This window comes from Lipomyces tetrasporus, assembly GCF_029532465.1.
Source record: "Lipomyces tetrasporus strain NRRL Y-64009 chromosome Unknown POJ06scaffold_3, whole genome shotgun sequence".
Taxonomy (NCBI): domain Eukaryota; kingdom Fungi; phylum Ascomycota; class Lipomycetes; order Lipomycetales; family Lipomycetaceae; genus Lipomyces; species Lipomyces tetrasporus.
In genome coordinates, this window is record NW_026611598.1 from 1,382,848 (window position 1) to 1,406,817 (window position 23,970).

General features: G+C 48.8%; 8 protein-coding genes and 1 non-coding gene across 9 annotated transcripts; 7 read left to right on the forward strand and 2 right to left on the reverse strand.

Moving 5' to 3' along the window:
• Positions 1–452: 452 nt before the first annotated feature.
• Positions 453–2,447, reverse strand: POJ06DRAFT_280710 (uncharacterized protein; the record flags this gene model as incomplete). The annotated part of the gene is made up of 3 exons (XM_056189897.1): positions 453–1,639; positions 1,692–1,898; positions 2,297–2,447. 3 exons carry the CDS (start codon positions 2,445–2,447, stop codon positions 453–455), a joined length of 1,545 nt encoding a protein of 514 aa, XP_056045605.1.
• Positions 2,448–3,930: 1,483 nt separating this feature from the next.
• Positions 3,931–4,002, forward strand: POJ06DRAFT_t25. The gene has a single exon. It is a non-coding gene; the product is annotated as a tRNA-Arg (tRNA).
• A 44-nt stretch (positions 4,003–4,046) lies between these two features.
• On the reverse strand, positions 4,047–5,402 carry POJ06DRAFT_248935 (uncharacterized protein). Its single transcript, XM_056187097.1, has 4 exons — positions 5,223–5,402; positions 5,057–5,152; positions 4,863–4,994; positions 4,047–4,804 (listed from the first exon to the last, which is right to left on the reverse strand). The coding sequence occupies exons 1-4, from the start codon at positions 5,296–5,298 to the stop codon at positions 4,260–4,262; spliced, it is 849 nt and encodes a 282-aa protein (XP_056045606.1). The 5' UTR covers positions 5,299–5,402; the 3' UTR covers positions 4,047–4,259.
• On the forward strand, positions 5,403–7,677 carry POJ06DRAFT_248943 (kinase-like domain-containing protein). The gene is made up of 5 exons (XM_056187098.1): positions 5,403–5,755; positions 5,811–5,946; positions 6,018–6,665; positions 6,714–6,857; positions 6,910–7,677. The coding sequence occupies exons 1-5, from the start codon at positions 5,631–5,633 to the stop codon at positions 7,384–7,386; spliced, it is 1,530 nt and encodes a 509-aa protein (XP_056045607.1). The 5' UTR covers positions 5,403–5,630; the 3' UTR covers positions 7,387–7,677.
• Positions 7,678–8,035: 358 nt separating this feature from the next.
• POJ06DRAFT_194640 (uncharacterized protein) lies at positions 8,036–11,412 on the forward strand (the record flags this gene model as incomplete). The annotated part of the gene is made up of 3 exons (XM_056184960.1): positions 8,036–8,188; positions 8,245–9,913; positions 9,950–11,412. The coding sequence occupies 3 exons, from the start codon at positions 8,036–8,038 to the stop codon at positions 11,410–11,412; spliced, it is 3,285 nt and encodes a 1,094-aa protein (XP_056045608.1).
• Positions 11,413–12,355: 943 nt separating this feature from the next.
• Positions 12,356–15,128, forward strand: POJ06DRAFT_248953 (uncharacterized protein). Its single transcript, XM_056187099.1, has 6 exons — positions 12,356–12,555; positions 12,619–12,692; positions 12,745–12,777; positions 13,407–13,636; positions 13,691–14,020; positions 14,077–15,128. Exons 1-6 carry the CDS (start codon positions 12,494–12,496, stop codon positions 14,944–14,946), a joined length of 1,599 nt encoding a protein of 532 aa, XP_056045609.1. The 5' UTR covers positions 12,356–12,493; the 3' UTR covers positions 14,947–15,128.
• A 129-nt stretch (positions 15,129–15,257) lies between these two features.
• POJ06DRAFT_248957 (uncharacterized protein) lies at positions 15,258–17,358 on the forward strand. The gene is made up of 4 exons (XM_056187100.1): positions 15,258–15,557; positions 15,745–16,126; positions 16,178–16,837; positions 16,889–17,358. The coding sequence occupies exons 1-4, from the start codon at positions 15,490–15,492 to the stop codon at positions 16,982–16,984; spliced, it is 1,206 nt and encodes a 401-aa protein (XP_056045610.1). The 5' UTR covers positions 15,258–15,489; the 3' UTR covers positions 16,985–17,358.
• A 55-nt stretch (positions 17,359–17,413) lies between these two features.
• Positions 17,414–20,454, forward strand: POJ06DRAFT_248960 (uncharacterized protein). Its single transcript, XM_056187101.1, has 5 exons — positions 17,414–19,138; positions 19,191–19,701; positions 19,754–19,899; positions 19,950–20,049; positions 20,100–20,454. The coding sequence occupies exons 1-5, from the start codon at positions 17,591–17,593 to the stop codon at positions 20,168–20,170; spliced, it is 2,376 nt and encodes a 791-aa protein (XP_056045611.1). The 5' UTR covers positions 17,414–17,590; the 3' UTR covers positions 20,171–20,454.
• A 551-nt stretch (positions 20,455–21,005) lies between these two features.
• Positions 21,006–23,865, forward strand: POJ06DRAFT_193854 (uncharacterized protein; the record flags this gene model as incomplete). Its single annotated transcript, XM_056184928.1, has 4 exons — positions 21,006–21,670; positions 21,747–23,085; positions 23,140–23,659; positions 23,717–23,865. The coding sequence occupies 4 exons, from the start codon at positions 21,006–21,008 to the stop codon at positions 23,863–23,865; spliced, it is 2,673 nt and encodes an 890-aa protein (XP_056045612.1).
• Positions 23,866–23,970: the final 105 nt, after the last annotated feature.

Consider the following 23,970-nt stretch of genomic DNA (forward strand, 5'->3'; position numbering starts at 1 on the left):
AAATCTGTACGATATCCACCAACGTGCGGTCAGGTCACAAATGTAATAAAAAATGGACAAAAATGAAATTCTACAATGATCAAACGTTACACAGAAGAACATGACGGACGACCTGCAATGACTTTCAAAAGGAACGCGGAAATTAATTAAAGACACAGTGTAGAAACCCACGAAGTATACAAAGGCGGAAGTGTTGATACAATGTCACTGAAAGGGAATATGTGGCGGGAAAATCCAAGAAAAGTCGGTGTGTGGAGAGACATGACAAACCAGAAAACCACGAATAACCAAATATCATGCGTAAAGGTTCGCATATGTAAATATACACATAGACCAAGCCCAATATGAAGGACAAGGTCATCGTAATCAAGAAACGCGGAAATTTTCCTCACTCTAAAATGGGCCATAATTCCCGACTCAATACGTCTTTTGAAATGTCCGGTGTAATACGACTACCATTCCCAGTTCCACCCTTCCCTGAGCGGCTCTTGTCCTGTTCGCTTTTGCTGGTATGTGATCGTACGTGACCACATCAGTGCTTTGTTAGCGTTCTCGTCAAGGATCTCCCGATTTCGCTCTCGGGTTCGTGCTTTCTGATCTTCAATCTGCTGCTCCGACATCTCGAGGATTCTGCCGATCACGTCCATATCATCCTCTTCGTCATCCTGAATCCACATGGAGTCTTCCGTCATATAATCATACGTCTGCAACAAACGGCGCTTGCCAACAATTGGAACGCCGGCAATCAAACTAGCCGGGACCGAACTTGACGCCTTACGATCATAGTACTCATCGTTGGCGAAAGCAGGTAGCAAAGCGAAAGACTCGGACAGAATCTTGTAAAATTCCAAAAATTCGAGGCCCTCGTTGAATTCGACACGCTCACGGATGTCCTCTGGCACCTCAGGGTGATTTCCGTGACCGATCAAATGCATTCGCAACTGCTGGAACTGCGGCTTGTCAGGATTCTTTTTGGCAAAATTACTAAACCGCCCGAAAATCGATTTGTAGTCACGCCGAACAGATTCGTAGTTTCCTTGCAAACTGAAGCTCATCTCCTTCTTTGTGCTGGGCTCGACAGGAAACACCGGAACGAAAACCTCGAATTTGGTCGCCGCAATACGATGTTTGGGCTCCCACGACGGGAGAACGATCTCCTCGACATATCGTTTAGTGTGACCGGACAAGAACAAGAAGGTGACCCGATCGGCTTCGACCCAAGGCTTGATAGCATTGTAGTACTTGTACGAAGACTCATTGTGCCACCGATCGGCATGATGAATCGTGCAGAAAAGGTAACTGCCATTTCCCAGCATATAAGTCATCTGTGTCTGCAATCTGGTGACATCGAACTCGCAAGTCGTGGCCAGAATAATATCGGGTTGAGGCGTCTGCTCATTTAGCTTCATTGACGTGGAAAAGCGAGGCTTTGCGAGATTCTTCAGATTGAAAGACTTGAGCACAGCGAAAATGTTAAATCGCGGTCGGAAGAGATATTGATAGATGTACGAGTTCGGGATCTGAGCAAAGGCATAAATTAACGCGCCGAAAACCTCCTCATGCGAGCCGGCGTCTTCAAGAAGGAAAATGCGCATTGGGTTGGGCAACTGGCCCTTTTTAATTGCAGGAAGGAAGCCGGCTGTCGAGTAATTAGCAGCGCCATCATCAGTCACAATGCAGCAAATTCTTACATTCATCTGGTTTCGGAGGATCTTTGGGCTTACTCTCGGAAGTTTCGCCCTTAGTAGATCCTTCACTAGGCTTCTGGGGTTCCTGTGAACCTTCAATCTTCGAAACAGTCTCAGTAGGCTCGGAAGCAGGAGCGCTACCGTCGACCAGAGCTGACTGGCCGACAGCTAGAGTAGCCTGTATATCGACCTTCTCCTTCTCACCAGCGACTTCATACTTATTAGTCCCTCACTTAAGCGATACAAACAGTAAATGATAGATGGTCCTTGATTCGCCCAAGTTTTGACGAACGCCGAACTTCCAGTATATGGGTACCGATGTCATTGTGTGCAGATCTCAGCGCAATCCAGACATGTACATTGTATGACTAGAGACGCGACAACCCAACACCGGCATTGGTATTACTGGTAATGCCTCGACAGACGATGCAAAACGCGAACGGTCCAGACAAGACGCAAAAGTGCCACGGCAATGCACTGCGAAGTCACCCACAGAAGCGACAGTGTCACAAAAAAGCACATTGTAGGCAATAATCATACATCCACAAGAGCAGCCTCAAAGACCATCTATCACCTGTAATTGAGAAGATAACTGAGAAAGCACGTACCGGACTCGGAAATCCTGGACGCTGGGGTTGAAGGAGCAAAAGGAACAAGCGCAGGAGGACTGTCGTTGGCGTTCCATAGGATGGAAAAACCGAGAAAGAGAATCACCGCTGTAAGCAGGGCTATGAGAGAATTAAACGGCCTCAGTAACATTGTGGTTAACGATACTGGGGAACGCCTAGCAAACGCAGTACTGTCGGGATCTAAGCTAAGAAACGCGCTATCTGGGGTCGCGCTTAACGACACGAACAAGGGTGTAACGAATAAGGGTGTAACGAACAAGGGTGTAACGAGAGTAAAGCGCACGTAAGGTCGCGAAGGAGGGTAGTAGGTGCAGAAGAAGAAGATGAAGAAGAAATAAAACTAAGAAATAGTAGCGATGCGGAAGGGGATGAACAAAAGAGTGAGGGAGGGTGGGTGCAGCAGAGGCAGCAGGCAGCAGCAGGAAGCAGCAGGCAGGAGGCGACGCCCCCGGAGACACTCAGGGCGCAGGCACAGTCGCAAGTGTGGCGCAGGCGTGCAGCCAAGGATCCAGAGAGCCAAAAAAAAATTCATGGCGGCAGCAAATGGCGAACCAGGGTCAGGGCTGCAAGCCACAGCCAAACTCGAGGAGCGAGAGACTCGTTCGTGATGCGCAAACGGCCAGCGCAGTGCTAATGGGCTCCAGTGCTCCTACAGTCGCCGAAAGAAGCAACGCACATAAGCATACTATGTACCGAATCGAGAATGATAGTATCATCATTAATACCGTGATGCTGCTGAGTTCTAGCCACGAAAGTCTCGTTCGCTTTCGGCGGCGCGGTGCGAGTCGAGTCCTGCGTCCGTCATCAGACTCACTACTCAGTATCCGTTATACTCATTATCCCTACTGATGAGCCACTAGGACTGCTGCAAGTATTGTTATTCTAGTACTGATGGGCGTGACTTACCTGTGTGCTGCGTAGAGCATTCGTCAATTAACCACGCTTAAGCTGTTTGCAGTCGCCTCTCAAACGTGGTGTTATTAAAGTAGCGCTATATTTAAACAACTGTGATATCAATAGGGGAGGCGACTGGATTGCACTGTTAGCTCAATATATGAGTTTCACCTCCTGGTCCAGTGAATTTCTCCCTCTAGGTTGACTGCCCTGCAACGCCTGAGTAGTGTACACCACATTGCTACGTTTCTTTATGTGAACAGTGATGACAGACCACCTAGGAGCTACGCAAACTCTCCGAGTTGGTATGCTCCATCCCTGGTAGCTGATGTCGCGTTAGGCTGGCTTTCAGCGTTCATGGCCATTTTCTCTGGAACCCCGATATAGTACCAGGAGGGTTTCCGTTATGCGATAAGTGTGAAGGCATTAGAGTTTCTTGGCAGCTCTTTTGGTATTACGCCCAGACCAATTGATAATTCTCCGTGGAAAGAATGGCTCGTTTATTAAACCCTAAAGGCTACTGGATTTATGCTGCAGTTTCCTAGCATGTGGATCAAAATAGCATTGGATCGTTATTTAGTTAACCTTAAAGCGCAGTGCCTCAGGCGACGGATGGGTTTTTCATGTTTTTTGAAGTTTTTAAAAGAGAGCCAGTTGGCCAGGGTTAGGGTTTATTGAAGCACGACTAGCTCAGATTTTCTCCTTCTTGTTAGTCAGATGGTCTAGTGGCCTAAAGGTAAGGCGCTGCTCTCCGGAGGCAGAGATTGTGGGTTCGAGTCCCATCTAGACCTTTTTTTTCTCCTCAGTATTATACTTGTATTTTCAAAGTCCTATTGTCAAAATTCTTTTTGATTGAAAAGCCAGGCAGTGCGTTCGTTATCACACGTAAATACTCTGAACAATTTGATGTCAAATTGCATAGTGTAGCTCTCTATTCTACATTACCAAACGCTATCGACAACAGCATCATGATGGAAAATTTGATACCAATTTACAGAATCACATTTCGACCTATCGCCCAAGATGACATTTTCCACAATTCGTATGTCTAATACTCTCCCCGTCGAATCTTTTCCCTCAAAGCCACAATCGGTAACCGCTGGTTCTCTGGAAATGCAGCAAGCTGCTCGTCGGTGAATTCCATTACTTGCCGTATTAAAGCTGCCTTCTGAGGATCAATGTTTGTTGGTACCGTAGGAGTCCCTGTTCGGGACGCGGGGCTTCCGGACGAGTATCCGGCGCCAGCGTACGCCTGTTGCGATACACCGGGGCCAGCAGCAGGCGGTGGTGTAGATGTCGCTCTCTGCTGTGGACCCACCAACTGCGAAGGCTCGAACGCCTTTGCGACCGCTGTCGCGTCCACTAGACCCATTAACAGCATGCCTTGCACGACCGCGTATGATAGTTGCGGCGAGACTTTGAGCAATTCGCGAGCTTTGGCGGGATTCGTAGCAACCACGGTTTTAAGCTCTTGGAGAATGCTAAGCATTTGTGGAGCCGTGAATGACGAGAGGGTATTCGATATTGCGTCTGGTGTTGCGAGGTTTGGGGCAGGCACTGTGCCTATTGGTAACGGTGGCAGGGTTGCATCTTCTGTTGAGCAGTTATTATATTTAGCTCGAGTACAAAAAATCATGATGGAGAGACATGCGCGCTCGAGGTTTATTGCTCGTGAGAACATTCGGTCCTATCGAAGATTCGTGTGAGAAATCGACCCGCAAGGCGCGATTACTTAGTTCATAGTTGTTTAAATTTCGCACAGCGGACGCAGCTGTTTCAGCATCTACCAGTAATCGAACTTTAGCGTAGGATCAATGAAACATCTTGACGAATGAGAAAATGTACCATGATATTCGACAAATCCATATCCTTTGGGTCTTCCAGTCTCTTTATCAAACACGAATCTGAAGTTGGCGACGGGGCCGACAGATTGAAAGACATCTACAAACCAAATGATGAGTATAGTCGAAAAAGCAGCGAGCACACTATTCAATCTCGTGGCTGGACATACCCATGATTTGCTCTTCTGATTGATCGTACGGAATGTTGCCCACGAAAACAACCCGCCCGCCAGTCTTATCACTCATGGCGATCTCTAACAATTGTTGGTTCGTTAGTAATCTTGCTTATATCCTGAATACAAATTTATCGGTAAGTAGGTCCGATCCGTTGATCGCGACTATGTCTGAGTGCAAGACATCTGGGATGTGGACCTCGAGCGAAGGTTGAATCCGGGTAATGGTATTGTTTCGCCACAACACTGCTTGCTAGCTCCTCAGCACATATCCTTGACCATTGGCGAACGATTTATTGTGACGTCGTAACACAACCTCGGCTTAATTCAAGACGGCAAACCTCGCGCCGCTTAGTCGTACACGACAATTTCAGAATATTCAAATACAGATTTGTATAGTCCGGTATGGAGACTTTGACGACTAAGGTTCCTAGGGTGACATTACGTCGCAGAAGGGGAAGCACGCAATCGGGGAGTGATCACGAGACCTCGAAAGATGTGCCAACCACCGATTATATTTTGGATAACCAGTGAGTTTCTGGATCTTATCACTGTCGAGATTTATACTTACGAGTGTTGTTGCAGGTTACCTGTCGACCAACTCAAGAAAGAACTTCTCGCTCTTACGCATAGATTAAAAATTGTTAGATGGAGACACATTCCAGTCTCGGAGTACTCTCAGATAAAGATCACCAGGATATCTGGTGCACTTACCAACGCTGTATGTACTTGGTATCAAATATGTATTTGATGTCACGATATGCAATTTCGCGATGTATACTAACTATTTAGGTATACTGCGTCACTCCTCCTGCGAAATACTTGTTTCAAAATCCTGAGCATGGACTCGATCCGCTAAGCAAGCCCGCCCTTCCTCGTCCGAACAGCATGTCATCTTTGAGGGTCCAGCATGTCCCACAACTACTGCTACGTGTATACGGCCCCAATACTTCTCAGATTATTGATAGAGCTACAGAACTTGCCGTATTGAAACGGTTGTCGACCCGCAATATCGGTCCTCGTATCCTCGGCTTCTTCACTAACGGTCGCTTCGAACAATTCTTAAAGGCACATACACTTACCAAGGAAGATATTCGGTCTCCGGATATTAGCAACGTTATTGCCAAGCGCATGAGGGAGCTGCATGAAGGTATCGACTTGACACTCGACGAGAGATCGCAGGGACCTGGGGTCTGGAAGAACTTTGACAAGTGGGCTACTGATGCGAAAGCCGTGCTGGACAAACTGGATATGAAGATTGCACAAATACATGGTATGGAGTTTACCGGCGTACTCGGACCACCGTGGTCGACGACGAGGGTGTTAGGGACTGACTGGGAGAAGTTTATGGAAGCTGTCAAGACATACAGGCACTGGCTGGACAAAGAGACTGGCGGCCCAGAAACAGTGGCGAAGGGGCTAGTATTTGCTCACAATGATGTAAGCGGAGCCACTGGTATTTATATATTTATACTGATGTGTTGTTAGGCGCAATATGGCAATTTGCTGCGAGTTGAGCCACCCTCTGGATCGCCGCTACTTAGACCTGCTAATGAGCACAAGACGCTAGTGGTAATCGACTTTGAATACGCTAGCCCCAATGTTCGAGGCTACGACATAGCCAATCACTTCGTAAGTTGTCGGTCATTGGCGGCTTATGGAAGGATCTTATTGACAGGATTAGTGCGAATGGATGTCAGACTATCACGATCCAGACCGTCCCCAAGACATTCACTGCGAGAAGTTTCCTACCGAGACGGATCGTGTACGGTTTATTGAAAGCTACGTGATGCATGGCCTCGATTCATACGAAGATATCGACAAAGTTGATAGAGACATCGCCGCACTTAGTCGCGAAACCACCATTTGGCGAGCCGCAGTTCATCTCGGCTGGTGCATGTGGGGAATTATATCGGCCCCTACTGAGCGTGAGCCGGAAGAAGACTCGGACGGGTTTGCGGACTTAGCGGATCCTGCTGGTGATATGAATCCGGAAGCACAATGCCTGGAAGGGCATCAGTTTGATTATCTTGACTATGCGTCTCAAAAAGCAGCTCTTTTTTGGGGAGACATAGAGAAGTTGGGTATTCCAATCCCCGACGGGGTTGAAACGAAATATGCGATGTACGTGGGCGAAAAGTGGAAGTTCGCACAATATTAGCATCTATCATTGGAGTTGGGTGATTAACAGCGGCATCAATCATATTGTATTGTGTGTACTGCATGGAACATGGAACGGAGAAATTAACTAACTCAAAATTTGTGTATATAATATGTCTGCTGGTAGTTTTTTATTCAGATGGAATCGTTGTAATCCACCGGAGTGCATGTGTCCCTCCAAAACATACCGCTACTGTTGTCCGGCCAAATAATATTGAGCGGATCACATTTTTATAAAGTTACATGAAAACCGTTCAGTTGGGCAACTTATGGCTGTCACTCAAAGCTCGAGACCACGGATTACCAATTAAGCGTAAGATAATAATTGGGAGCGTGTTCGGGATTCTGCCCGCCGGGTAAGCTTAGGCGCTTGCGTAACCCCCCCGCCGGCGATAGCCCGATTGTCTGGCGGTCAGCAGTTTAGGCTAGGCCACCCACTGTACGCTATTGATATTCCCCTCTTGTCGTCCACCTTTGCGCTACCTGGCCTTCGATTTTGTGTCTGGGTTAATGTGTTGCATCTGAATTTGCTAGCAGCGGTCATTGTTTCCACAGAAAGTACTATTTTCTTCATCTTGTCACACTGAGCAGCTACGTCATCGATCGGAACGTTCCTGACCGTGATCTAGCCACGATCAAAGTACGCATCCATGTCGGCACCTTCGTCTTTAGGCGATCCATTGGAATTCTACGTGGTGGGGAATTTTCGTCCTCTTCGTATAGATTCTGAAAGATACGACGCTACAGTGAAAGCGAGTGGTCCACCTTTGTGCTACTTTGATGAGGACGGAGATCGCATTACTGTACGATATATATCTGGACGTATTCTGTGTATGTGCGTTCTGCTAAAGGTTGTTAGGTTGGTTCCGCATGCGAACTTCATGATCGTATCATTGAACTTCAATCTGAGAATAAGTCGGTCGTGTTCGCACTTACCGCCAAAGCTGGTCCAGAGTGGTATGATTCAGAGTGCGCAGATACGTTAATCGTAGTCTCTGGTAATGTTTCAGGCACGACGCCAGCGTCTTCAGTAAATGTGCCAGAGTCTGTCGCCACGCCTTCGATTACCGCTATTTCGCGTACGGATTCGGCCATGTTGTCGATATCGTCCGACTATACCATTATTGAAGCCGAGATCCCTACGCCTGAGGGATCTATGTCCGAAGTGGCCAGTACTGCTGACGACGAAGAGTCGCGACAGCGTGCTTCCCCGGTGTGCACTCGCAACAACCAATTTTCTGACCGGCTTATTGCCGCCTTTGAGAACATGATGAGTGACACCGAAACTATGTCCGATGCCCCGTCGTCCATGCCGTCTAGTTACGACCGTGGTAACTATGATGAAGAACTACTTTCAGAGATTGTGAGCACTAGATCACATACGGCTACTGGTGAGCTGGTGGATACCGAGCAAAGTACGTCGTCCTTGGGCACTCTGCGACCGGATGCCACCCAAGCCCAGGATTTGCCATCACAATCCGGTAGTAGTTCTTGTTCTTCAATTCCAGATTGGGCGGACACGCTTTCTGACAGTATTCGCCGTGCAATCCAACAACTTCAGGAAGTTGCAAACGGCAGCGGTAACTCATCTGAACCGGCGTCTCAGAGATTATTTGAAATGGATCCGGCGTTGGCAGATCACGTTGCTGAGCTTGTTCGCAGAATAATTGAGAAAATCACCGAAAATGTTACTGCCGCTGATCGAGCGTTTCCGTCTGCTTCAAACTTTACTCGCGATACTATGGATAGAACTCTGAGTACATTCCAGGATTTTGCTGCGCAGATTGGACACGTTGCGCTGATCGGAGGGTACCATGCTGCTGCTGCTTCCCGTGATGCTGCGGAAATTGGGCTGCAGGCTACGCGGGAGGCAATTCGGGCTGCAAGAGAGAATACACAAGTTGCTACAAGTCAGCTGCAGCAATGTTTGAGAGAGATTGCAGCGCAGTTCAATGAATCCGTGAATGCTCAACGTTCGCATGACTCTCGGGAAGTGAGCAACAGCGATTTATTAAATCAAATTAATGAAATGTGGAATACGTCTCAGCTTGGACGTGACGAAACGCAGTCGCAAACGGATGAAAGCATGGTCACGCCGTCATCGGTTGGTTCCGCTGGTGACAGGTATTTTAATGGGATCTTGAGCGAGGACGGTGACGGAGATACCGCTACCGTTCGCGAACAAGCCTCTCCTCCTGAGCTTCCGAGAAAGATCCCCATTCAGCAGGGGACGGCGCATACCCCGCAGTTCGGTTCGCCGCTAGGTGGTGTTGTCCAGGCGGCATCGTCCGCTGGAGACCACCCCGTTTCTCCACCTTACGCTGCTCATTATCCGAGAACGCCTTCGAGTCGACCGGAATCTGCTACTGGGACTCAGCACCAGCCAGCCTTCCCACCCTATCCGCATGCTCCGCCGCCACCTCATAATAGTCCGAGTGCGGCCTTCCATGGAGTACCACCGCCACCACCACCACCTCCTCCTCCGCCAACCAGTGACTGGCATCAACACGGTTCTCGATTCCCTCTGAGTCATAATGGAGTCCCTCGTGGCACTTGTGATTTAGGTTCTGGCGACGAGCATGAAAGCCGTGTTCCCCACCATCGTCACCATCATGACCGTCACGGTCCCCGCCTGTCGCGTCACGGTAGCGACACCGATTTGGACCGGCATGGAAAGCGCAAGCACTCGCACGATTTCCCATACCCTGAGGATGGTCATCACAATTCGTACGAGTCTTCTCGCTCGTATCCGGGGCATCGTCATCACGGGTTTCCCCAGAGACCGGAATCTGAGGTTGAAACCAGTACTGGTCCGCCTTGGTTTCATGGACGTCGTCATGCTCCATTTCCTACTGGCACGTCGTTCTCACCCAACATGACCGGATTGCCTTACGCTTCACTTCCATCTTTCCCTCGACCCCCGCGGTTCAGATCTCGACATGCGGATGTGCTTAACTATGCGGTTCCATCGATGTCGGCCTTCAAGGATATTGACAATCTTCCTGTGGGCTCGGCTGCTTCACAAGTTGCTGAAACCGTGACCCCAAATACTCCACCGTCGGCCAATGAGACAAGTGGTAGAACACAGTCATTTGTAATGCCATCGGCGCCACCAGCTGATTATATGTCATCTGAGGATGCTGAGTGGGGGGAAGTCGCGTCTGAGCTGCGGGGTTCTGCAACCCCCATTGCCAGCATTACGGAAGCAGTCAAAGAGTTGAACCTTGAGGAGGAGGAGATGGAGTCAGAACAGGCAAGGTATCAAGATGAGGTCCAAATTGAGACCACTATGAGCCCGGAGCCTGTTCCAATTGTGGAGCCGGCCACGCCGACCGACACTGGAAATCCGTGGTACAAATTTGATGGCGACGAACGTCACGCCCGTCACGCTCAAGACCGTACGGGACATATCTATCATCGCCAGCCTAACCGTGGCGAAGTAGAGGATGTTGGACCCGCGCAGGATCCGTTGGCTGGATTGAGCCGTGGCGGAAGCTACACTGATGCACCGGGAATGCCCCCTTCTCCCCAGGCGATCTTGCAAGAAGGCGTTAAAGAAGATGCGTACTATCCCAACGGACGATCATATGAGCCTTCAATTTCTGGGTATAGTGCTGCTCCTTCGTATCATACGGCACCTTCTATCAGAAGCGCAAGCGCCCGCTTCGCTGGCCAGGATACCTCTGTTCTGTCTAGCAGAATTCAAGCTGCTAGAAGACGCCCTGGAGACGCCCCTGGCTCTCGTTCGCGTCACCCGGGCCGCCCACAGATGTACATTGAGATGCGGCAGCTCAGCCCCGATGCGCAGGATAGGGCCGATATTAATCGTCTTGGATTGGAGAATGAAGCGAGTGACGCGGAACGCGAGTGTGCCCGCCATTTGGTCGAATTGGAGCTGATTTCGCCGGATAACATGGCTATGGCTATTTATTATGCTCAACAGGCGAAAGGCGATGTAGTCGATGCTATCGATTTGCTTGAGTATGTTTCCAGTATGCGTTCATCGTCAAGGATGATGCGGTGCTAACTATTTGCCAGGGAGGATCTGAAGCAGCTTGAGACTTACGAAGCTCGTAATCGGCCAGTCACGAACACTGGCAACCCGCTCGCGGGCGAACCTGGCGATTGACTATCTAGCGAGTGTTGTGTGGAATGTTGTTCCGATTGTTGCTCCACAGTTCCTGTCAGACAATATGTTGTTGTGCTGGATAGTCACCAGGATTATGATATTCAGATTTTCATGCCTTAGTCGAATGGTCTATAAGGTAGCTGTTACACGCGTAGTCTTCGCTACCTAGCTCTCGCCGACAATGCCGTCTTTTGACCGGCGTTTTGTGCATATTTCTGACGTATTGCTCATTTAATATTGGATTTGAGCTAGCTCTGATGCTTCAGAATGCACGCGAATATGGAAGTTTTGTCTCCGAGATTTGAGATCGAAGAAGTGGCGGAATCTACTCTATTTATGAGTTTTATTTACATATATGCGATGATTGGTTGTTGACGTATTACATGAATGATATATAGGAGATTTCCTGCCCTAATTTGCATGTTGTGTTATGTGTTTGATTTGCGAGATTGCAATCCGTATTAGCCATTTCAGTATAATAAAGTAATAATTGTTTTCGACATGCTTATTCCGGAGCGAGCCGGTAGCGTTTGAGTGACGGACGACATATCCTAATTCTCTAGAATACGTCACTCGCTCACGCCGACCGTTTCGCTCTTATTGTTAATTGTTGCATAAAATCAGTCTGCAATTTGTAAGGCACATAACTCTGATTCTTCCAGCGTGGGAAGCGTTTTCGATGGTCAGCGGATAATACTGGACCCGGGAGTTCCTTACTGTAAGTCATCCGATATTTTTTCTCACGCCATCAGTTGAGCCGCTCCGGCCAGGGGCAGCCACTGCCGTCGGTGGCTTAATGGACGCCCGTCGGCCGTTAAACTCTGTCCGGGAACTTACATGTCGCTTTGTGCCTTTCTTCCCCTCACCTGCGAGGAACACTGTTCGCAAAAGCAAAATTTTCGTAACTACCCGGGAATTTGAGGAATTCAGCTCTCTTACCTTTTATCATTATTGTTAAAGCCATTTTCAAATATCCAGCATGGCAATTCCGTCCACGCAGGCATCGAATGCCTCTATCTATACTACTTATGGTGTCTTTTTGTGAGTGGGTTGTTAATCGAACTTTGCGACACTCGTTCATTCGAGCCTAACGTAATATTGCAGAGTTTTTGGTTTAGTGGTAGCTTGGAGATTTTCAAATAGAAAGGAGTTCCTTGCCGCTATTAGAAGCCAACCTGGTAAGGAGTCTTACTCGATTCCCTTGATTGACGTAACTGACTGGAGGCGTAGCTATTCCTCTTGCGTTTAATTTCATTGCTTCTGGTATGTAGTTCTTTTGTATTACAGCCCAGATGGGATAGTCACTCGTGACTCTGTGCACACTTTCCAGTTCATCTGCAACGTACTACTGCTTTGGTTGAAAATTCTTTCTGGTATCCTTTGTCTCAGTCTTCGTGCCCTCGTCTTGAAGAATGTCATTTCTATGATCTCGCGTACAACGTTCGTCCATTATCAGCTTGCGGACGCCGAATGGATATGGACCTGTAAGAACCTTTAGGCTTAGCGATATTTGTGTGTATTTGGTGGATGTTTATCTAACTCAACATAAGCGTCGCGTTTAGATATGATAACTTTGACCGTCGTCCTGCAATTACCTTGCAGACGATGATAACGTGGCTACTGCGGGTGCTTGTCTACCTTGCTTTATCGATCTCTTGCATAAAAAGTCAGGACGGTCCGCATATTACCTCTCCAGGATATGTAGGACTCTGAACTTAGTAGACGCAATAGACCGAGCGGCTCTGGTGGCGGGCTGAGATATATACCGTTAGAACTCGACCAAGTTAATACTTGCGTGAGGAATGTGTTGCCGCGCCCTAATTTACGGGATTGTTCTACCTGCTGTAGCTTTGATGTCCCTGTCTAACCTGTGTCTTTGTGCTTCTGACTAGCCATGGGATGTGGAATACTTCTGACGTATCCCGAAATTGGCATTGTTGCAGGAGTCCAGGGCGTTCTGGTTTACGCTCTGAGCTCGGCGCTGCCCATTATGCTTTTTGCTTTTGTTGGACCGCTGGTTAGAAAGAATTGTCCGGAAGGCTTTGTCCTAACCCAGTGGGTCTTTCAACGTTTTGGTTACTTCGCTGGACTGTATCTTGGCATCCTGACTATTCTTACCATGGTGTGTGTTCTTGCATGACAATAGTCTCTCCTGTATGACTAACCGTGTTTCTAGTTCCTATATATGGCATCAGAACTTACTTCCATCCAGGCTCTGGTTGAGCTTTTGACTGGTATGAACGGTCTGCCGGTTGTCATTGTCGAATGTGTCGTCACTACCATCTACACGACATGGGGTGGTTTTCACACGTCTTTCTTCACCGACAATGTTCAGGGTGTCATGATGACTCTACTACTTGTCGTTGTCTCCATAGCGATGGGAACCAATATTGAGATTGATCGGAGTCAAATTGCTGCTTCTGGGCTGACCGGATCTACTCGACTGGGATGGCAGTTACTCTATATCTTGCCAGTTGCTATTGCGTCTAACGATTGTTTCTTATCGGTATGTAGGCCGGGCCTTGGCTGGAATGATTAGAATGGAAGGTTAATAGTCGTAAGGGCTTCTGGCTTCGGACGTTTGCTTCCAGAAACGACAAAGAGTTGAAGATTGCATGCGCCGTCGCGACAGTCGTAATTTTCGTTTATCTCACTCTTTGTGGCTTTACAGGTATCATTGCTGACTGGTCGCATGTATATCCGGGCGATCCACCTCAAGACGCTTATCTCGCCTTTTTCCTTATCGTCCAAACTTTGCCTTCCTGGGTTGTTTGCTTCGTTCTTGTTTTCGGTGTTGCCCTCTCTACTGCCGTTTTTGATAGCTTGCAGTCAGCGATGGTTTCCTCTGTCTCGAACGATATTTTCCGTAACAAGCTGCCAACCAAATACGTGCGTTGCTTGGTAATCGTTGTTATGATTCCGGCAATCTTCGTGGCCCTCAAGTCGCCTAATGTCCTCCAAATTTTCTTGATCTCTGATCTCATTTCGGCTGCAGCAATGCCAAGCATTCTTCTCGGATTGAGCCCACACCTCTACTTCTTGAATGGCTTCGACATCATTGTTTCCGGGCTCGGCGGTATTCTCACTGTCTTCATCTTTGGATGTATATACTATGGCTCTGCCTCGGGCGGAGGGTCCCTGTTGCTGCTTATGAACGGCCTGTACGGGGACGATTGGAGCGCATTCGGCGCCTTCGTTGCTGCCCCGGTCGGTTCTCTCATATCCCTTGTCGCATCTGTATTGCTCCGGGCAGTCGTGTACTACACGTATTCAAAGGCAACGGGTACCAAGTTCACAGTGTTTAAGAAGCAATTCAAATTGCCTGTCGAAATGAACATTGTTGACCCGATTAACACCACTGAGGAATACGCATGTACTGACGAAGAATCACTTCGTAACAGCGGGAATTTGGTCAAGGATGCGCACTTTTAATAACTACTTTGTTGTGAGCATATATTAACTTGCGCTGAGATAATACGAGAACTTTAATCATGGGATTGTGAATTTAGATGCTCTGCGGGAGAAAGTATTTGGATAGATACTATTTAATTAATAAGATTATTTATTATTTACGTATTACATTAGGATTTTGTTCTACGCGAAAGAAATTACGCACGTTTTAGTGGAATTAGAAGCATTTTGATTTGCAAATTACCGAAACGAAATGCATTACATGCTGTGATGTACGCTTCAGTGCTGTATTATACTGTGATCCTTCTACTGGCTTCTCTGTGAGCCGCTGCGCCCCTCAGAGTATGTCTCTCTCTCTCCGAAGTAATACTGGGTTTGGGAGTTGGACCCAAAGTCGAGATACCTGACAGTTCTTGCAGGTAGAGTAGATCCTCGTCAGCACACTTTGTTAATGATCAACGAAGGTCGCATTTCGGCTGCCTAGCTACGGAATATATATATAAATATCTGGAAAGAGAGTTTAGAGGCATATAGTGCTAACATTCGGTGTCGGTCACAAATATAATGTCTGAGGCACCAACAGAGAGCACGGCCGCCCCTCCCGCTGGCGACGAAATCAAGGTCACCGTGAAGTAAGTAGCCATCATTGTCAATTATGAGGACCGCCGCTTCGAACTTATTGCGATGAAATATATGCATATGATATGAAGGCGATTTTATCGAAATATTGTTTTTGGGAACATGGCACGCGCTTTATTAGCGCCGCTATCTCTGAAGTGCGGTCCGTAGCCGAACACCTGCTAACTATATGCCTGGCAGGTCCTCCGCCGATCAGAAGTACACAATTTCTGTTTCGCCCTCGCTTCTAGTCTCAGACTTCAAGCAGCTACTAGAACCACAATGCAACATTCCAAAAGATCGCCAGCGACTAATCTACTCCGGCAGAGTATTGAAAGACCACGAAACGCTGGCTACGTATAAGATCCAATCTGGCCACACAATTCATCTTGTCAAGAGCGCTGCTCCCCCGACATCTTCTGCGCCCAGTGCGAGCGCCGCGGCTCAGCCTTCCAATCCGACCGTGCCACAGAATATAGCTGCAGGGCAAGGTATCGGAAATCCTTTGGCTGGGTTGACTGGAGCTCGATATGCTGGCCTCGCTCAATTGCCAAGTGCTAGCTTGTTCGGGCCGGATGGAGGTGTACGTTTATCTAATAGTCAATAAAAATTGAAAGGCATTAACATGACATAGATGGGACCGCCGCCGTCAGAAGAACAACTGATACAAGCCATGTCCAGTCCTATGTTTCAGCAATCGATGAATCAGATGCTTCAGAACCCTCAGATGTTAGATTACATTATTAACTCCTCCCCCAATCTTCAAGGCATGGGTCCGCAAGTTCGGCAGATGATGCAGAGCGAGCAGTTCCGACAAATGATGACCAACCCCGACGTTATGAGGCAAATGATGAACTTGAACAGAATGTTTGGAGCGAATCCGTTTGGATCTCCTGGTCAGGGCAACCAGTCTTTTCCTGAACCTGGACGAACTTCGACTACGGAGACCTCGAACTCTGGTGACAGTGAGACACCTACGTCTACTGGGACAGCGACTGGAGCAAACGCAAGTCCTCCTGCAAACCCATTTGCCAGTTTGTTCCCGGGCGGACTTCCCAATGCACCTGCGTCTGGAAATCCATTTGGTGCTTTGTTTAATAATCCGATGCTGGGAGCTCCTCCAGCCCAAGGAACTGACGGCAACAATACTGGGGCAGGCGGTAATGCGGCTCCGAATCCGCTGTTTTCCCCGGAGATGCTCAGCCTGATGATGGGAGGAGGTGCACCTGCTCCAGAGGATAACAGACCACCGGAGGAGCGGTACGAGGCGCAACTTCGACAGCTGAATGAACTGGTATGTACTGGCGACTACACGCCCAGCAACTTCTAAGCTAACAGGCCATAGGGGTTCTTTGACTTTGATCGAAATGTACGGGCACTAAGGCGGAGTGGCGGCAACGTCCAGGGTGCTGTCGAGGCATTGCTGGATGGGACCGTCTAATATGACATTGGAGGGGTTTCATTAAATACATTATGATCATTCGATTGCTTACGTATCCATGTTTTATAGTTTCTCATTGTCGTCTTTTGTAAATTGTTTTTAATATTGGCAAGCTGCACTTACTGAATTATGGGAAGATTCACAGTATCCATCGGCTAGTTTTGACGCATTTGTCGATAAGTGGAGTTGCACGTTACATTGCAGTAATTGCCGTTTCTTACATATAACTGTGCTTATTAGTGCGATTCGATCTTTGATGTTGTGTGTGTAATAGTAATGGACGATTGTGACCCGAACGCAAAACGCATAAAATAATAGTAATACACAGGGCCAATGTGGCTTGTTACTAATAACAGCAAAATTGTCAATCCATGGCTAAAAATGGGTTGCCACCTACACATTAAAACCGCCGCTGGGAGTTTTGAGCCTCTCGAGGTCGGCCACACAGACCATGTGCGTTGGTCTGTGTGGCTTGTCGTCACAACTGGGCAACACACCGCTTTCTTCATTCCCAAGCTACCTACAAGTAATTTGGCCTTGAAGCAGGAATACAGCGACGCCACCTCTAGATTGGTAGTGACTCACTTCAGATAAAGCTACTCAACCATGTCCGAGACGCCGAACAAATCTGCGCCGGTCAGAAGAAGGTCGATTTTCGCTGCCGAGGTGATACCGGACCATAGAGGTTTTGCCCATCAGCAGCAACAACACAGCCTACCGGCTCAAGAACGAAGAACCCCGTTCCCACTTAGCTCTTCCGCGTCATCTATTGCGTCGTCAACGTTACTGGACCACAGGGCCTACCAGTCCTCGTTTCCCAGCGCGCGACGAATGTCGACGACGGCGTCGTATGCGCCGGACAGCGATATAGAAGGCGACGACATGCCGCTGCTGGGCAGCTCAGTTGATACCCGAAACAAGAATCGGCTTCGCCGCCGCGACAGTATTGCACACGAGGACGAGCCTCAGACGGACAGATATTTACTGCGGGACAGGATGCGGAGTGTTTCGGGTTCGGTAGATCATAGACAGGCGGTCCGACCTAGGGCGACTGAAATCGGCGAGGCCTCTGCGCGACAGGCAAATGAAGGGTATTTAATTGATATTAACGGGAACGGGCATTATGTCACGGAAAATGCCGGAGAAGCGTCGCAGAATGGCAGTAATGAGTATGATTCGTCCTCAGCACCACGCTCACGGAACTTGTCGACCACATCCTTGAATGACGTCTGCGTGCCCATGGAGACGCAGGATTTTATGGACATGGAATCTGGAAAGCAAAAAATCTGGCCTGATGTCTCTGCATTGGTTGAATGGAGTGAAACCGAGCAAGCGGCCAGTGCTCCAGTCCCACCGGAATTGATGATGGTTGACGGGCGACCGAGATATAGAGGAGGCTCCGATAGTCCAGCGTATTATCTTGAGGACAACACTGTTGTGCCCGAACGACGCAGGCAGGGTCCTGGTGCGCCTAGGGAGCCGTCTCGAAACCCTTCAGAGAGACTGGGTTACCCGTTCAGATTCACATACTTCAGAGAGGACTTAGAGAAGACAATTCATTCTCAATCTATATCGGGTTTGCTAGGCCATGGCCTGTCGTTCAATGAGTTATTCCCAGTCAGCCCAGATATCGTTCCCTCGTCTTTCGCGGCGTCGCCGACAACTGAAGAACCGCCCGGACTCGGTCCCGATGAAAAGAGCGGCTTGGGGGTCTCCGAAGGCTTACAATCGCGGCCTCAATCTGCACCACCTGAGCAAGGACGCCGACCTGGTCTCGAAAGTATAAAGTCTTACAAAGGACGTGCTTCCCGACCTGCAAGCATGCCGGATATACGTGCGCGGCCATACCCATTTTGGCTTGATATTCTAGACCCCACGGATGCTGAAATGAAAGTACTAAGCAAGGCCTTTGGCATCCATCCCCTTACTACGGAAGATATCTGTATGGAAGAAACGCGGGAGAAAGTGGAACTGTTCAGAACATACTACTTGGTTTGCTTCCGTAGTTTCGAACTTGCGCCTCGAATGTCCGCGCGCGAGAGACGTCTGCGATATGGAAACGATGCGTCGAGACGCAGAAATAATTTTGGAAGGAAGGGAGAATTGGTTCCGGTGAATATGTATCTCGTGGTTTTCCACGATGGCGTCCTAAGTGTACGTTACTAGTGATTCCCGCACAGATTTGACAGTGCTAACTTGAGATTAGTTCCATTTCCGACCAGCTCCACATCCTGCTAATGTTCGCAGGCGGATCCGCCAGCTTCGGGATTATGTGACCGTGTCTGCGGATTGGATTTGCTATGCAATTATCGATAACGTGACAGATGCATTTGCTCCATTGATTGGAGACATTGAAGAAGAGGTGCAGGATATAGACACGGAAATTTTGGAGATGCATTCAGGCGATTTGTCAGATGAAGATGAGGATGATGGCGGCGATTTAGATCACGACGATCTCGGCCATAAACTGCATCGTCGGCGTACGGGTGGCAGTGAAACGTCTAGTATATTCAGTGGACGCACGAACATCAAGTATGATGTTAGAGACAAGGGTGATATGCTTCGGAGAATAGGCGAGTGCCGTAAACAGGTCATGAGCATTATGAGACTGTTGGGCTACAAGGCGGATGTCATCAAGGGTTTCGCCAAGCGATGCACCGAGCAGTGGGAGGTTGCTCCACGGAGTGAGATTGGTCTGTATTTGGGTGACATTCAGGGTGCGTAGATTGGCTGCTGTCCGGGTTGCGCGACGTGCTGACGGGATTGTAGATCATATCATTACAATGGTTCAGAACTTGACGCACTATGAGAAATTGCTCTCGCGAAGTCATTCAAACTATTTGGCGCAGATCAATATTGGGATGACGCAGGTGAACAATGATACTAACGACGTCTTGGGACGACTGACGATTCTTGTGAGTAGATTGTTCCAACTGTCGAACGGGATGCTGACTGAAGCAACCAGGGTACGATTGTTCTGCCAATGAATATTATCACTGGTTTGTGGGGAATGAACGTGTTTGTCCCAGGGCAGGAGAAGGAGGGGTTGTCGTGGTTCTATTCAAGTAAGTTTATCAGATCTGATATGACTATGGACAGCACTAACAGAGAGCAGTCACTTTGGGCTTGATCTTGTTTGGACTTATCTCGTTTTGGCTAGCCAAGAGGGTCTATCATCTTGGGTGATATCTTCACGACCATTTATGTACGGATATTATTAGTAAATAGGGGCAATGAGTGCACAGAGGCTTCGTTTCAAATTATTATGGTAGTTGCGGCATTAGGATGCATTGTGGTGGCTTTTGCATTAATAGTTTATGCGAGTAAGCGGATTTCATGAGTTTCCAACTTAAGTTAATAACGATTAATTTCTCGCCTTATTGTACAGAGTGGCATTACCTGCCGGTGTGATTCAGAAATAGTGCGGTAGATCTCCTCCATTCGCCTTGGGTAGGTTACCAGGCTATCGAGTGCGCACTTGTTAATGACGACTGCGTATCTTAGATTGGTTGTTCGGAAGCTCCGTGCTCATTTGTACGTCTGAACACGGGAGCAATGGATAAGGTTCGACGGCTAAATCCTAACTATTGAGCTTGCCTGCGCGATTGCGTCATAGGGTAAGGACCAAACGAGCGTTCCGAATGGCGCATAAATAAGCAGGGCACGACGGTTAGAGCATAATCTTTGCTAAACTTGTGGCGACACTGCCATGAGCTGATTCCCCCACCCACTCCATCGCCATCGCCCCGTCGCCCAGGGAGAACTTTCGACCCGACCGACATCATCGCCCAAGCCACGCACGACAAACATCCCAAAACCTCCCCCAGGTCAAAGCATCTCGTCTCCGGCCAACGTCGATCACTGCGCCGCGCTGTTGTTTTGCCGCTCCGACTCGTCTGCTGCGCTTGCGACCATCTACGCTCGCTACCTGATCCGTCTGCCTCGCTGGCAACTGTGTGTGTTTTCGCTCCTCCGCGGAGTCTCCTCTCGAGGCGACCTCCATCGATGATCGACTAATAGCATGGCGGATCCTTACAACATCGCTCCTCCGCCGTCCACGATCCAGGTCCGGGTCCCGTCTGCAAACGGCCTCCCTGGCCGCACCGCGTCCGACGAGTATTTTAGCGCGGCCATGCCAGCTCCCTCGCCGGCACGCGGTCCAATTACATACACCAGCCCCTATGACAGCCAGGACTCGATCCCCCTCGTTCCCAGTCAGAATCTCTACCCCGGTAACGGCGCCATGTCCTACGGAGACGTGTCAGCGCCTCCACCGGGCGCATACGACCCGGCAGCCCTTTGCATTGACCCCATCTTCACTGATCCGTCGCTCATGTCAGCCGCGTCTGCTGTACCAATGAACCAAGCCGGCAGCAGCTACTACGCCACCACAAATCTCTTCGAGGCCGCGGCCTACGGTGGCCGCGCTGATATATATCTCCCACCACCTGGCGGCGACCTTCCCGTTCCCGACTATCAGTCCCAGTCAACGCCTATCGCCATAATGGGGTCACCCGCTGATCCCGCTCTGAAGCGGCCATACAACGAGTTCTCGCCCACTGACCAGGACGTTGGCGACGAATCCGAGTCGGACGAGACCGGCTGGGGATCACATAAGCGCAAGGTCTCAAAGAAGAAGAAATCAAAGGATCCCAGCAAGAAGATAAAGGCCGCCCAAGTGCGACCGTGAGTGCTTCGATTTCGATTCTGACCCCTCGATCAGGGTTGGTCTTCAGTAGCACAATACTAATGTGATGTCTAGGCCTTTTGCGAACGACAAACCTATTATTGTCAATCCTGATAAGTCGATGTTCTGGTTCGTGCAGGCCAAAAACTGCCAGAGCATGAACGTTGGTATTCGGCGATGTCGGGCATGCACGCGACGAAAATCGGGCGTTGGCGCCTGTCGCTTCATCGGCGTGCGCGTATTCCAGGAAGATGTCAGCGGCCCTTACTACGACGGTGAGGATCCAGATTATGCGTTCAGCGATCAGTTGAATTTGGGCCATGGAAACGATAGTTACGGTCATAATATGCCGTCAGAGGGAGACGTGTACACGGGTCGGATATGGAAGGCCGACTTTGTGGCCAAGGTCCACTTTGCGGTTCCACCGAGATCGGCAGGTGATATTAACTATGTTCTGGACAGTATTGCGCCTGCATTTTCAAACATGCTAGATCAAGAGCTCCAGTTAGAGAAGCAAGAGACGTTACTTCGAATTGTACCGAAAGAAGGCGAGGGATACAGGTCATTATGTGATATATGCGGGACATCGCTATTCTCTGGCAGATACATGTGCTACTACTGTGGTCTCGAAATGTGTCTTGATTGCTACGATGACTGGAATAATCTTGGCGATGACAACAATGGAAAGCTCGTGCGGAATACTCTCAGATTCGTGTTTGAGTTTTGCGCGTACGGCAATCGACATCAGCAAAATTGTCTTATCCCAGTGACACGTATGATGCCTGGAGATATACAGGAGATTTACAGCAGTGTTTATTCTCGTGTGCCTCAGATGCCGTCGTTCTCGTCGTCCATGAATCCAGGTGATCTCGAGCTTCAAAGTAGTTCAGCAAGTTGGGCTGTCAAGAAAGAGGGCGGGTTGGAGATTGCTGGATTTAGTTCTCTAACGTCAAGCGATCCTAGTGACAATGCTTTCATTTCCAACACCAAACCAATCGAATATCAGGATGGCGAACTATCTGTTGACGAGTTCCGAGCAAAGTGGTCCGAAGGCACTCCTCTAGTCATCCATGGTGCTGGCAAGCGTCTCAAGTTAGATTGGTCTGATTCTGGCTTCATACAGCGTTATGGCAGAGATCGTTGTGCATTATTAGACGACAATGGCCAGGTCTTTGAAGAAACTATTCGAGATTTCTTTGAGGGCTTTGCTAGTGGCGTCTACAACGGCAGGAAGATGAACTTGAAACTAAAAGATTGGCCAACCAATGGCGACTTGAAAGATGTGTGCCCGGAACTGTTTGAGGATTTCGAGAACGCTTTACCGTTTCCGATATATACAAGACGCGATGGGTTTCTGAACTTGGCATCGATGTTTCCGAAGGAATTCAATCCTCCTGATCTCGGTCCAAAATTGGTAAGTCTGGTCTGGTTTGCGTGTGGATATCGACCGCAAGCTGACTTTCGGTAGTATAATGCATACGCTTCATCTCATGGACCGAACGGACGAGGGAGTACTACTCTACACCTCGACGTCACTGATGCCGTCAATATTATGGCCTTTGCATATCCGAATGGTTCCTTGGAAGAAATGAAGAATATCCCGGGCGTAGAGAGCAGTCATGCACCGCAGCCAATTGGTGCGGTCTGGGATATCTTCAAGGCTGAGGACAGTGGCAAGGTTCGCCAGTTTATTCTAGAGCGCGAGCAGGAGGATCCGATTGCCTATAATAATCCATTCCTGACCGCTAAGCGAGAGAAGGCTAAAGGGAGTAAGGTCGTGCCAAGGTTCTCCACGGATGACCCAATACATCGACAGGTCTTCTATCTCCCAGATGGTGAGCTCATTTTGCTCAGGAAGAGATTTGGTGTGGTCCCGTTTAGAATCTGGCAGAAGCCTGGTGATGCAGTGTTTATTCCTGCGGGATGCGCGCACCAGGTGTGTAATATATCTTCATGTGTTAAGGCTGCGATCGACTTCGTTTCTCCTGGTGAGTTTCCTGTGACTGCAAGTTCAAAAGTGGCCTATCATGCTAAGTCTGTCATAGAAAACATTCCTAGATGTGTCAATTTGCTGCAAGAGACTCGTAATCTGGCCCGCGTTAAGAAGAAAGAAGATGTATTGCAGCTGAAGCAAATTCTTTACTTTGCATGGATCAAAGCCACGGACATGCTACTGTCGCAACAATGGGCCTGATAATAATGTGTATATTTCTCAGACCTTTACGACAATCCGTCTGTCGGGAATAAGCATTGCTCTTTGTGGCTTGTGTACTATTATGTTGGACTAGGCACGGGCTGG

Excerpts from the sequence above, each read along its gene's own strand:
- POJ06DRAFT_248960 (XM_056187101.1), top strand. The coding sequence starts at position 17,591 with ATGTCCGAGACGCCGAACAAATCTGCGCCGGTCAGAAGAAGGTCGATT. Across the intron at positions 19,139-19,190 it reads TCCACGATGGCGTCCTAAGT|TTCCATTTCCGACCAGCTCC; the intron begins GTACGTTACTAG and ends ACTTGAGATTAG. Across the intron at positions 19,900-19,949 it reads TGGGACGACTGACGATTCTT|GGTACGATTGTTCTGCCAAT; the intron begins GTGAGTAGATTG and ends TGAAGCAACCAG.
- POJ06DRAFT_248953 (XM_056187099.1), top strand. The coding sequence starts at position 12,494 with ATGGCAATTCCGTCCACGCAGGCATCGAATGCCTCTATCTATACTACT. Across the intron at positions 12,556-12,618 it reads ACTACTTATGGTGTCTTTTT|AGTTTTTGGTTTAGTGGTAG; the intron begins GTGAGTGGGTTG and ends GTAATATTGCAG. Across the intron at positions 13,637-13,690 it reads TCCTGACTATTCTTACCATG|TTCCTATATATGGCATCAGA; the intron begins GTGTGTGTTCTT and ends CCGTGTTTCTAG.
- POJ06DRAFT_248943 (XM_056187098.1), top strand. The coding sequence starts at position 5,631 with ATGGAGACTTTGACGACTAAGGTTCCTAGGGTGACATTACGTCGCAGA. Across the intron at positions 5,756-5,810 it reads GATTATATTTTGGATAACCA|GTTACCTGTCGACCAACTCA; the intron begins GTGAGTTTCTGG and ends GTGTTGTTGCAG. Across the intron at positions 5,947-6,017 it reads CTGGTGCACTTACCAACGCT|GTATACTGCGTCACTCCTCC; the intron begins GTATGTACTTGG and ends CTAACTATTTAG.
- POJ06DRAFT_248935 (XM_056187097.1), bottom strand. The coding sequence starts at position 5,298 with ATGAGTGATAAGACTGGCGGGCGGGTTGTTTTCGTGGGCAACATTCCG. Across the intron at positions 4,995-5,056 it reads TGGATTTGTCGAATATCATG|ATGCTGAAACAGCTGCGTCC; the intron begins GTACATTTTCTC and ends GATTACTGGTAG. Across the intron at positions 4,805-4,862 it reads GAGCAATAAACCTCGAGCGC|AAGATGCAACCCTGCCACCG; the intron begins GCATGTCTCTCC and ends ACTGCTCAACAG.
- POJ06DRAFT_248957 (XM_056187100.1), top strand. The coding sequence starts at position 15,490 with ATGTCTGAGGCACCAACAGAGAGCACGGCCGCCCCTCCCGCTGGCGAC. Across the intron at positions 16,127-16,177 it reads TGTTCGGGCCGGATGGAGGT|ATGGGACCGCCGCCGTCAGA; the intron begins GTACGTTTATCT and ends AACATGACATAG. Across the intron at positions 16,838-16,888 it reads TTCGACAGCTGAATGAACTG|GGGTTCTTTGACTTTGATCG; the intron begins GTATGTACTGGC and ends AACAGGCCATAG.